Source organism: Microcaecilia unicolor, chromosome 6, assembly GCF_901765095.1.
Source record: "Microcaecilia unicolor chromosome 6, aMicUni1.1, whole genome shotgun sequence".
NCBI classification, from domain to species: Eukaryota; Metazoa; Chordata; class Amphibia; order Gymnophiona; family Siphonopidae; genus Microcaecilia; species Microcaecilia unicolor.
The window spans coordinates 44724044-44736345 of NC_044036.1; the positions used below are offsets into that span (position 1 = coordinate 44724044).

The window sequence follows — 12302 nt, forward strand, 5'->3', positions numbered from 1 at the left end:
CTCTTTTACTTTACATATCTGCTCTGTGGCACTCTACATGGAGGCGTACCCCCCTCCTATTGTTTGGACATCCATCTTTGAAAGGCCCTCTACCAGCAGGGTTTAAGGGATTTGTGCATCGATCCACAATAATAGCTAAATCAGTCATTTTGAAAGAATGGATTTCACCTAAAAAGCCTACAGTTCAACAATGGCGCAGCAAAATGATTGAATTTATGAAGTTTGAATGGAGAATGACTAGGTCTGATCCGAAATTCGCTTTTTTCCGGGTTTGGCCTCCATTTTGGCAAACCCTTACCCCGGCGGGGAAAGGACATCTCATGAACATGTAACATCCTGTGTTGGACTTAGTGTATTTAGTGGTAATCGTGTATCTCCCTTTTCTGGGGGAGGAGGGGGGGGAAGTAATTGTATGTATATTTATATTTGGGTGAGTCTGCAGGGATATGAAAGTTACAGGAAGTTACAGGTCATGTTATATTATCTGATGTGTACTCTTAATCCTGTACCTTATTTTTGCTGCACCATGATTACTTTGTTGTTATTACTTGCACGACTTACAATAAACAGAAATTGAAATTAAAAAATGTGAAAAAAAAAAAGAAACATCATCATGCCAACAATACAGCAATATGCAAAAATGTTTTTTTTTTTTTTACAATATAAACCATCCCCTCCACATCCCCCCTGCCTATTATGCAGTAGACATTAAACGATGTTGTACCAGTGTCTAGAACGCAGGTCACCTGTAAGCTGCCATTTGTTCCATTAACATAACAAATTTGAGCTTCTGGTGCCATCTAGTGGTAGAAAGCATATCAGTGGATTTCCACACCTGCAATAACATCTCTTGCTTCAAATATGCAGCACTTCACCACTAAATAGAAATCCATCTGAACAGTGACCAGAATTAAATTCAGAAGACAAAAGTTTTTTTAGTAAAAACCACATAACACCCCGTAATAGCCACAAAGGCTGCATGAACACATGATCAGAAGGCCACAATGATTGGACAGTCGCACCATATGTGGACCCTAGACCCCTCATCCCCTCCAGCATAGAGTCCGCTTTAAGACCTCATTTCTGCAAAAGTCGTGGAGTAACATACCAAGTCATCAACAATATTAGTCGAGCTGAAACAGAGTAAAAGTTAATGCAATGAATTACTTCTTACCACACCTTATCAGAAACACAACCACCCAAATCCGCTTCCCACACTTCCATATAAGGAAGTTTGGAAATTTTGTATTGTTTTGTTTAATATTATATAAACAAGGTATTAATCCCCATGAAGATTCTGGTCTAGGCCAGAGAACTTCTATCACATTCATGCCCCTCTGAATCACTGACTGGAAACCCCCAGAGAAGAAACAATGGCAGATCCCTGCAGCACTCCACTATTCACCTTCCTCCACTGAGAGAAATGGCCATTTAACCCTACCCTCTGTTTTCTGTCAAATAACCAATTCCTAATCCACAACAGAACTTTGCCTCCTATCCCATGACTCTTTAATTTTCTCAGGAGCCTCTCATGAGGAACTTTGTCAAAAGCTTTCTGAAAATCTGGATACACTACATCCACCGGCTCATCTTTATCCACATGTTTATTCACGCCTTTAAATAAATGAAGCAAATTGGTGAGGCAAGACTTCCCTCGGCTGAACCCATGCTGACTCTGTTCCATTAAACCATGCTTTTCTATGTGTTCCAAAATTTTATTCTTTATAATAGTTTCCACTATTTTGCCCGGCACTGACCTCAGGCTTACCGGTCTGTAATTTCCCAGATCTTCCCTAGAACCCTTTTTTAAAAAATCAGAGTTATATTGGCCACCCTCCAATCATCAGGTACTATGGACAATTATAATGGCAGATTACGGATTACTAACTGGAGATCAGAAATTTCATGTTTGAGTTCTTTCAGTACCCTTGAACATTCTTTTGGGCCTAATAGCCTCTTTCACTTCACCTTTTAACCATGCTGGCTATCGTTTTCTCTTCTTTCCACCCGCCTGGTTAAATCGTTTGAATATCGGGCAGGTACCTTATATCAATCAGTGTAATTGCCTGTGTGAGATTTGGTAAGTCTGAGCACTGCAGCTCTCAGATTTACTTACATTAACATTACATTTCACACTTCTATACTGCACTATCCCCAAAGAGTTCACTGCGATGTACAATCTAATGAGGCAGGGCAAAACCCTGGATGTACATCAGTTTCAAGCCACAATTAAAAATTCAATGTAACAATCTAAAAGAAATCATAAAAATATGTTTTGAGAGCTTTTTAAATGAAGAATTGTGACATATCTGCCAAATATTCAAGGGCAGTAAATTCCACCAATGTGATAACTGGTAAGAAAATGTACCGGTAAATTGAATTTTATAGGTCATGCCCTTTGGACCGGGCAGTTGTAAAACAAAAGGCAGTCTGCTACCTAATGCCATATTCATAACTGCTCGTAAATACTTCTCAATAGAATCATATGAATTTGAAAAATAAGTACATAAGTATTGCCATACTGGGACAGACCAAAGGTCCATCAAGCCCAGCATTCTGTTTCAGTGGCCAATCCAGGTCACAAATACCTGGCAAGATCCCCAAAAAAGTACAGAATATTTTATGCAGCTTATCCCAGAAATAGTGGATTTTCCCCAAGTCCAATTTAATAATGGTCTATGGACTTTTCCTTTAGGAAGCCGTCCAAACCTTTTAAAAATTCTGCTACCATATTTTCTGGCAACGAATTCCAGAGTTGAATTACACGTTGAGTGAAGAAACATTTTCTCTGATTTGTTTTAAATTTACTACATTGTAGCTTCATCGCATGCCCCTCAGCCGTCTTTTCTCCAACCTGAAGAGCCCCAGCCGCTTTAGCCTTTCCTCATTTGGAGGTCGTCCCATCCCCTTTATCATTTTCGTCGTCCTTCTCTGCACCTTTTCTAATTTGACTATATCTTTTTTGATTATCTTTTTGATAGAATTAAATTGATTTTGGTTTCTGTAATGTCTAGGATATAAAATTACAGCATATAAGGAATGCATTAAATACTTTTTTTTTTTTTTGCAGAATTCACTAAGCCAGGAAGGCGCATCAGAATTTCATTATATGCCATCTACCCTAATGGCATAAGTAAACCATGTGCAGATTATGGATTTTCAGTGGAGGATAGTAAGTATTATTAAAAATTCAGTACTGCTACTATAGTTTTAGGGCTAGAGTTACTAAATTCTACCATGTTAGTACAAGTTAATACCGTTAATGGGATAGTAGTAAATAGATCCCTTTGCATAAAATGGGACCTGCAGTATATGACGCATATAAAAACGTGATAGTGTCTTTTAGTAGATTTAGGGATCCTTTTACTAAGCTGCAATAAGCACCAACGCATGCTTACTGCAACAAAACATGGTATACTGCAGGATGCACTTAGGTGTCCTGCGGTAATTTTTGCATGTGTGCGCTACCCACATGTTAAAAAACAAAGGGGCCCTAAATACTGCTGTGGTAGTTGAAGGTTCCACTATTTATGTTTGTGATGCAGCATTGCAATATAGTTTTATATTAGACTAGACTTTGAGCCCATAAAAACAGGCTATTATAGGAAGGGGGGGTTGAAAGGCCCGCCCCCACCGCCGAGTTCGCCGCTGCCCCTCCCCCTCCGAGTTCGCACCCCCCCACCGAGCCGTCACCACCCACCTTCCACCCGGCTGGGCCCTCGCTCCGCTATTGAAACAGCGAGGGTCCGGGAACGCAGCACTGAGCTCTGCTGAGCTGCCGACGTCGGCCTTCGTTCTTCTTCTCTGCCTGTCCCGCCCTCGTGTGACGTAACGTCGTCGAGGGCGGGACAGAGGCAGAGAAGAAGAAGGAAGGGCGATGTCGGCAGCTCAGCAGAGCTCAGTGCTGCGTTCCCGGACCCTCGCTGTTTCAATAGTGGAGCGAGGGCCCGACCGGGTAGAAGGTGGGTGGCGGCGGCGACTTGGGTGGGGGGAGCGTTAGACGGCGGTGTCCCTCCCTCAGCAATGCGCAGTACAGACCCTCTGTGTTCCGCCCCCCGTCATCACGTATTGACGTGGGGGCGGGGCAGAGAAGGTCTCTACTGCGCATTTGCGAGTGAGTACGGTCACTCGCCGTTTATATGTTTGATGGTCATAAATGGATTTCAATACACTGAGAGAAGCAGTTTATGAGTGACTTTAGGGAGGGGGGGAGGAGAATGCTGGGAGAAATGTTTGATGGTAGATTGTTCTATTCTATGAGAGTTGCACACACATTTGTACTGTGTATTGTATCTCCATTTGTTACTTGGAAATATTCTTTCTGAATTACCATCAATAAAACTGTTGGGAACTTTAAGGGGGGGGAGGGGGGAGGAAGGGAGGGAAGAAAATGTAAAATGTTCTTGGAGAGCGAAGTTAATTGTTCTTTTTCTCTGTGTTAGCTTGCAAAATGGAAGTTGTCTCTTCAATAAAATATATTTAAACATAAAAAAATAAAGGGGCCCTTTTACTAAGGCGCGTAGGCAGTGGTGTGCTGGAGCAGGCTCTCACAGGCTCGCGAGAGCCGTTTGTTAAGTTTTTAAGAATTTTGGGAGCCGGTTGTTAAAGTAGGCCTCCCCATGGCTACTTTAACAACTGACTCCCAAAATGTGGGCTTGGGCCCCCTCCTGAATTCATTTTTACTTTGCTGGCAGTAATGCTGGCCCCACCAGCCAAGTAAATAGACTGCTGCTGCTCCCTGCTCCTTGTTTCTGACTCTGAGCATCAGGCTGAGGCTTTTCATGCAAGCGCAAGAAGGTTCCATCATGCTGCTCAGAGCCAGAAACAAGCAGCAGAGAATGGTGGCAGTCCATTTATTGGCTGGTGCGGCTCGACAAAGGTATGCCTAGCGTGCCCACACAAGGGAGGGGAGAGAGAGGCATGTATTCCCCCCCCAAAAAAAAGAATTTCAGGGCCGACTATGCCTGGAGAGAGAGCCCATTGTTAAAAATTTACCAGCACACCCCTGCGCGTAGGTGCCTACGCGCATCCAACATGCGCCAACTTGGAACTATCACCCGGCTACTGCGTGCCCCGGGCAGTAATTCCATTTTTGACACCCGGTTAACGCACAAGACCTTACCACTAAATCAATGGGTGGCAGTAAGGTCTCAGGCTGAAAATGGATGTGCTGGTTTAAATTTTGCCGCAGGTCCATTTTCGGCCACAAAAAAAAGCCTTTTTGCGCAAGGGAGTGACGCATGTAAGGACGTGCTAAGGCCACTTTTTATCACAGATTATAATAGGTCATCGCATTTTACCACAGAAAAACTCCAAGAAAATAAATATGATGTGCAAAAACTGAGCTGAAAAAGATTTGTTAAATGACATGACTAATAATATAGGGCCCTTTTACTAAGGTATTGTAAAATTTGGCCTTAGCACATTTTAATACAAGACTTTCCTGTGCATTTAGCTCAGATTTAACACAGCACTTTTTAGTGCTTTTTTTTTTTTTTTTGCTTTTTTAATTTGCAGGTCATGTGCTAATGTTGCCATTAGTGCAAGAGACCTGCAAAACATGAATGTAGGAATGCTTACGACCTCCTATTTAAGATGTGCTCAATATTCCTGCGTTAATTCTGCACCATCCAGTTAGTGCGTGTGAATCATAGTGCACTAGCCAGATAACACAGGAATGCCCACTCTCTGCCCATGACATGCCCCCTCAAAAAATATTTAAAAAATAATAATTAACGCACACTTGGAGGGGCATTTTCAAAAGGGATGTGCAAGTTGCGATTTGGATGTTCTCCGAGGACAAGCAGGCTGCTTGTTCTCACGACTGGGTGACGTCCGCGGCAGCCCCCACCAACCGGAAAAAGCTTCGCGGGACGGTCGGCACGCAGGGCACGCCCACCGCGCATGCGCGGCCGTCTTCCCGCCCGTGCGCGACCGCTCCCGCCAGTTCCTTTTTTTCCGCGCCTGGAGAGAGTCGTGCCTTCGCCGCTCTCTCTGTTTCAGCCGCCGGAAAGCCGTTCGCGTTTACGCGAATCGCCTATTTTCTCTTAGTTTTTTAGTTATTTAGTACACCGCGTGCTCCGGTTTTTTTTTCTCCTTTAAAAAAAAAAAAAAAAAAAAGTGAAGAGCACGCGCTCCTTTTTTCCCTCGTTTCTAGCGGGGGCGCCGCGTTGCGGCCTAGTGGCCGCACGGTCGATTTCTTTTTTCGAGGTGTGATTTCCGCCACCATCGACGACTTTAACTTCGCCGACGCAATTTTTCCGTCGATGTCCTCGAAGGTCCCGAGTGGATTTAAAAAGTGTGGTCGGTGCGGCCGGCCAATCTCGCAGACCGACACCCACGCTTGGTGCCTCCAGTACCTCGGGCCGGAGCACAATATCAAGTCGTGTTCTCTGTGTCTCGGTCTCCGGAAACGGACTCAGGTTGCGAGGCAAGTTCTACGGGACCGTCTTTTTGGAACTTGCGCCGGCCCCTCGACGTCGACCTCGACGGCATCGGTATCGACGCCCGGTCCTTCGGTACCGGTATCGATGCCCGAGAAATCGGCACCGATGGCATCGACCCCAGGAGAACAGGTCCCGTCGGCCCGCCGGTCCTCCGGCGAGGGTAGAGGTGAGAGGCCGCGTGGGCAGTCGGCCCCGGTCACTCCCTCAGCCCGTGGCCCACGGGACCGAACCCTGTCTGACCCGGTTCCTCGAGACCGAGGGGGATCGTCCTCCTCCTCCTCCATACCACCCGGCACCGGTGACGGGCATCGCAAGAAGACTAAGAAGCACCGTCACCGGTTGCCCTCGATGCATCCGGACATCGGAGAGGAGTCGACGCCGAAGCGTCCGCGTCGGGAGGAGAGGTCCCCGTCAGTTGTGGAGGTACCGACGCGACAGGGTCCCGGCACTTCGGTGCCGTCTCCTGGCCCCCACCAGATTCTGGCACCGACACCTCTACCGGCCCCACCGCCTTTCCCGGCAGCGGGCCTGGACGAGTGCCTCAGAGCCATCCTTCCAGGGATCCTGGAAGGGCTGATGCGCCAGGCTGTGCCGGCGCCGGGGGTGCTTGCGCCCTGGGTGCCGATGACTGTGGCGCCGGCGAGCTCTAGCCCAGCGCCGAGGCCGTCGACACCGCCGCCGTCTCGACCGCCACGCAGGTGGAGTCCCCGTCGACGTCGATGGAGGGAGCTTCGTCCCCGCCAGCGCAGGAGTCCACCGCTCGACGACACCGAGGCCTCGGTGCCTCGACGTCGAGCCGGGCCCGGTTCAGGACACAGCTACGGGAGCTTATGTCCGATACCGAGGATGAGGCCTCGTGGGGGGAAGAGGAGGACCCTAGATATTTCTCCTCAGAAGAGTCTAAGGGCCTTCCCTCGGACCCCACGCCTTCACCGGAGAGGAAGCTCTCGCCTCCTGAGAGTCTCTCCTTTGCCTCCTTTGTGCGGGATATGTCTATTTGCATTCCCTTCCCCGTGGTCTCTGTGGATGAGCCGAGGGCTGAGATGCTCGAGGTCCTCGACTATCCATCACCACCTAGAGAGTCCTCCACGGTACCGCTGCACAATGTCCTCAAGGAGACACTGCTTCGGAACTGGATGCGACCATTAACTAATCCCACCATTCCCAAGAAAGCAGAGTCCCAGTACAGGATCCACTCTGACCCAGAGTTAATGCGGCCACAATTGCCCCATGACTCGGCGGTCGTGGATTCTGCTCTCAAGAGGGCACGGAGTTCGAGGGATACCGCCTCGGCGCCCCCGGGGCGGGAGTCTCGCACTCTGGACTCGTTTGGGAGGAAGGCCTACCAATCCTCCATGCTCGTGACCCGCATCCAGTCATACCAGCTCTATACGAGCATTCACATGCGGAACAATGTGAAGCAACTGGCGGACCTGGTCGATAAGCTCCCGCCGGAGCAGTCCAGGCCTTATCAGGAGGTGGTCAGGCAGCTGAAGGCGTGCAGAAAGTTCCTGTCCAGGGGTATCTATGACACCTGTGACGTGGCATCTCGTGCTGCGGCCCAAGGTATAGTGATGCGCAGGCTCTCATGGCTGCGTGCCTCTGACCTGGACAACCGCACCCAGCAGAGACTGGCCGACGTCCCTTGCCGGGGGGATAACATTTTTGGTGAGAAGGTCGAGCAGCTGGTGGACCAACTGCATCAGCGGGAAACCGCCCTCGACAAGCTCTCCCACCGGGCGCCTTCAGCATCCACCTCAGCAGGTGGACGTTTTTCCCGGGCTCGGCAGGCTGCACCCTATTCTTTTGCAAAGCGTAGGTACAACCAGTCGGCCCGAAGGCCTAGTCAGGCACAGGGACAGCCCCAGCGCGCTCGTTCTCGTCAACAGCGTGCACCTAAGCAGCCCCCTGCGCCTCCACAGCAAAAGCCAGGGACGGGCTTTTGACTGGATCCACGGGAACATAGCCGCCCTCAAAGTGTCCGTACCAGACGATCTGCCGGTCGGGGGGAGGTTAAAATTTTTTCACCAAAGGTGGCCTCTCATAACCTCCGACCAGTGGGTTCTCCAAATAGTGCGGTGCGGATACGCCCTGAATTTGGCCGCCCTGCCACCAAATTGTCCTCCGGGAGCTCAATCCTTCAGCTCCCATCACAAGCAGGTACTTGCAGAGGAACTCTCCGCCCTTCTCAGCGCCAATGCGGTCGAGCCCGTACCACCCGGGCAGGAAGGGCAGGGATTCTATTCCAGGTACTTCCTTGTGGAAAAGAAAACAGGGGGGATGCGTCCCATCCTAGACCTGAGAGGCCTGAACAAATTCCTGGTCAAAGAAAAGTTCAGGATGCTTTCCTTGGGCACCCTTCTGCCAATGATTCAGAAAAACGATTGGCTATGTTCCGTGGATTTAAAGGATGCATATACTCACATCCCGATACTGCCAGCTCACAGACAGTATCTCAGATTCCGCCTGGGCGCAAGGCACTTTCAGTATTGTGTGCTGCCCTTTGGGCTCGCCTCTGCCCCACGAGTGTTTACAAAGTGCCTTGTGGTGGTGGCGGCGTATCTACGCAAGCTGGGAGTGCACGTGTTCCCATATCTCGACGATTGGCTGGTCAAGAACACCTCGGAGGCAGGAGCCCTCCGGTCCATGCAGTGCACTATTCAACTCCTGGAGCTGCTGGGGTTTGTGATAAATTACCCAAAGTCCCATCTCCAGCCAACCCAGTCTCTGGAATTCATAGGAGCTCTGCTGAATACCCAGACGGCTCAGGCCTTCCTTCCCGAAGCGAGGGCCAACAACCTCCTGTCCCTGGCTTCGCAGACCAGAGCGTCTCAGCAGGTCACAGCTCGGCAGATGTTGAGACTTCTGGGTCATATGGCCTCCACAGTTCATGTGACTCCCATGGCTCGTCTTCACATGAGATCTGCTCAATGGACCCTAGCTTCCCAGTGGTTTCAGGCCACCGGGAATCTAGAAGATGTCATCCGCCTCTCCACCAGTTGCCGCACTTCGCTGCACTGGTGGACCATTCGGAACAATTTGACACTGGGACGTCCATTCCAAATTCCACAGCCCACGAAAGTGCTGACGACGGATGCATCTCTCCTGGGTTGGGGAGCTCATGTCGATGGGCTTCACACCCAGGGTCTGTGGTCCCTCCAGGAAAAGGATCTGCAGATCAACCTCCTGGAGCTCCGAGCGATCTGGAACGCGCTGAAGGCTTTCAGAGATCGGCTGTCCTGCCAAATTATCCAAATTCGGACAGACAATCAGGTTGCAATGTATTACGTCAACAAGCAGGGGGCACCGGATCTCGCCCCCTGTGTCAGGAAGCCGTCGGGCTGTGGCGCTGGGCGTGCCAGTTTGGCATGCTCCTCCAAGCCACATACCTGGCAGGCGTAAACAACAGTCTGGCCGACAGACTGAGCAGAGTCATGCAACCGCACAAGTGGTCGCTCCATTCCAGAGTGGTACGCAAGATCTTCTGAGAGTGGGGCACCCCCTCGGTGGACCTTTTCGCCTCTCAGACCAACCACAAGCTGCCTCTGTTCTGTTCCAGACTTCAGACACACGGCAGGCTAGCGTCGGATGCCTTTCTCCTCCATTGGGGGACCGGCCTCCTGTATGCTTATCCTCCCATACCTTTGGTGGGGAAGACCTTACTGAAGCTCAAGCACGACCGCGGCACCATGATTCTGATAGCGCCCTTTTGGCCCCGTCAGATCTGGTTCCCTCTTCTTCTGGAGTTGTCCTCAGAAGAACCGTGGAGATTGGAGTGTTTTCCGACTCTCATCTCGCAGAACGACGGAGCGTTGCTGCACCCCAACCTTCAGTCCCTGGCTCTCACGGCCTGGATGTTGAGGGCGTAGACTTCACTGCGTTGGGTCTGTCTGAGGGTGTCTCCCGTGTCTTGCTTGCCTCTAGGAAGGATTCCACTAAAAAGAGTTACTTTTTCAAGTGGAGGAGGTTTGTCGTTTGGTGTGAGAGCAAGGCCCTAGAACCTCGTTCTTGCCCTGCACAGAACCTGCTTGAATACCTTCTGCACTTATCAGAGTCTGGCCTCAAGACCAACTCAGTAAGGAATCACCTTAGTGCGATTAGTGCTTACCATTATCGTGTGGAAGGAAAAGCCATCTCTGGAGAGCCTTTAGTCGTTCGATTCATGAGAGGCTTGCTTTTGTCAAAGCCCCCTATCAAGCCTCCTACAGTGTCATGGGATCTCAACGTCGTCCTCACCCAGCTGATGAAACCTCCTTTTGAGCCACTGAATACCTGCCATCTGAAGTACTTGACCTGGAAGGTCATTTTCTTGGTGGCAGTTACTTCAGCTCGTAGGGTCAGTGAGCTTCAAGCCCTGGTAGCTCATGCTCCATATACCAAATTTCATCACAACAGAGTAGTGCTCCGCACCCACCCGAAGTTCCTGCCGAAGGTGGTGTCGGAGTTCCATCTTAACCAGTCAATTGTCTTGCCAACATTCTTTCCCAGGCCGCATACCCGCCCTGCTGAACGTCAGTTGCACACATTGGACTGCAAGAGAGCATTGGCCTTCTACTTGGAGCGGACACAGCCCCACAGACAGTCCGCCCAATTGTTTGTTTCTTTCGACCCTAACAGGCTAGGGGTCGCTGTAGGGAAACGCACCATCTCCAATTGGCTAGCAGATTGCATTTCCTTCACTTACGCCCAGGCTGGGCTGGCTCTTGAGGGTCATGTCACGGCTCATAGTGTTAGAGCCATGGCAGCGTCAGTGGCCCACTTGAAGTCGGCCACTATTGAAGAGATCTGCAAGGCTGCGACGTGGTCATCTGTCCACACATTCACATCACATTACTGCCTCCAGCAGGATACCCGACGCGACAGTCGGTTCGGGCAGTCGGTGCTGCAGAATCTGTTTGGGGTGTAAATCCAACTCCACCCTCCAGGACCCGAATTTATTCTGGTCAGGCTGCACTCTCAGTTAGTTGTTCTTCGTAGGTCAATTTCTGTTGTTTCCTCGCCGTTGCGAGGTTCAATTGACCTGGGTTCTTGTTTTGAGTGAGCCTGAGAGCTAGGGATACCCCAGTCGTGAGAACAAGCAGCCTGCTTGTCCTCGGAGAAAGTGAATGATACATACCTGTAGCAGGTGTTCTCCGAGGACAGCAGGCTGATTGTTCTCACCTACCCTCCCTCCTCCCCTTTGGAGTTGCGTTTTATCAATTTTGCTAGTCATTCAACTGGCGGGAGCGGTCGCGCACGGGCGGGAAGACGGCCGCGCATGCGCGGTGGGCGTGCCCTGCGTGCTGACCGTCCCGCGAAGCTTTTTCCGGTTGGTGGGGGCTGCCGCGGACGTCACCCAGTCGTGAGAACAATCAGCCTGCTGTCCTCGGAGAACACCTGCTACAGGTATGTATCATTCACTTCCTTGCAAAATGGCAAAATCTAGGGGCAGGGAAACCCATATTTTCAAAACAAGATGGACGTCCATCTTTTGTTTCGAACATACCATCAGGGACGTCCAAATCTTTAAATTTCACCGTCCCTAGATTTGGACGTCCCTAGACATGGTTGTTTCTGATTTTCGGCGATTTTTGAAACCAAAGACGTCCATGTCTGAAACAACAAAATGCAAGCCATTTGGTCATGGGAGGAGTCAGTATTTGTAGTGCACTGGTCCCCCTGACGTTCCAGGACACAACTACTCCCAGGAACATAGCTCCCTTACCTTGTGTGCTGAGCCCCCCAAAACCCACTACCCCCAACTGTACACCACTACCATAGCCCTTACGGGTGAAGGGGGGCACCTATATATGGGTACAGTGGGTTTGTGGTGGGTTTTGGAGAGCTCGCTGTTTCCTTCACAAATGTAACAGGTAG

At 50.0% G+C, this 12302-nt stretch overlaps 1 protein-coding gene across 1 annotated transcript in view; it reads left to right on the plus strand.

The window, feature by feature from the left end:
- IL23R (interleukin 23 receptor) overlaps positions 1 to 12302 on the plus strand; it is a 109974-nt gene that overhangs the window by 62282 nt on the left and 35390 nt on the right. The window contains exon 11 of the mRNA XM_030206678.1: positions 3071 to 3172. Within this exon, the coding sequence (XP_030062538.1) occupies positions 3071 to 3172 (102 nt within the window). The remainder of the gene's footprint in view (positions 1 to 3070; positions 3173 to 12302) is intronic.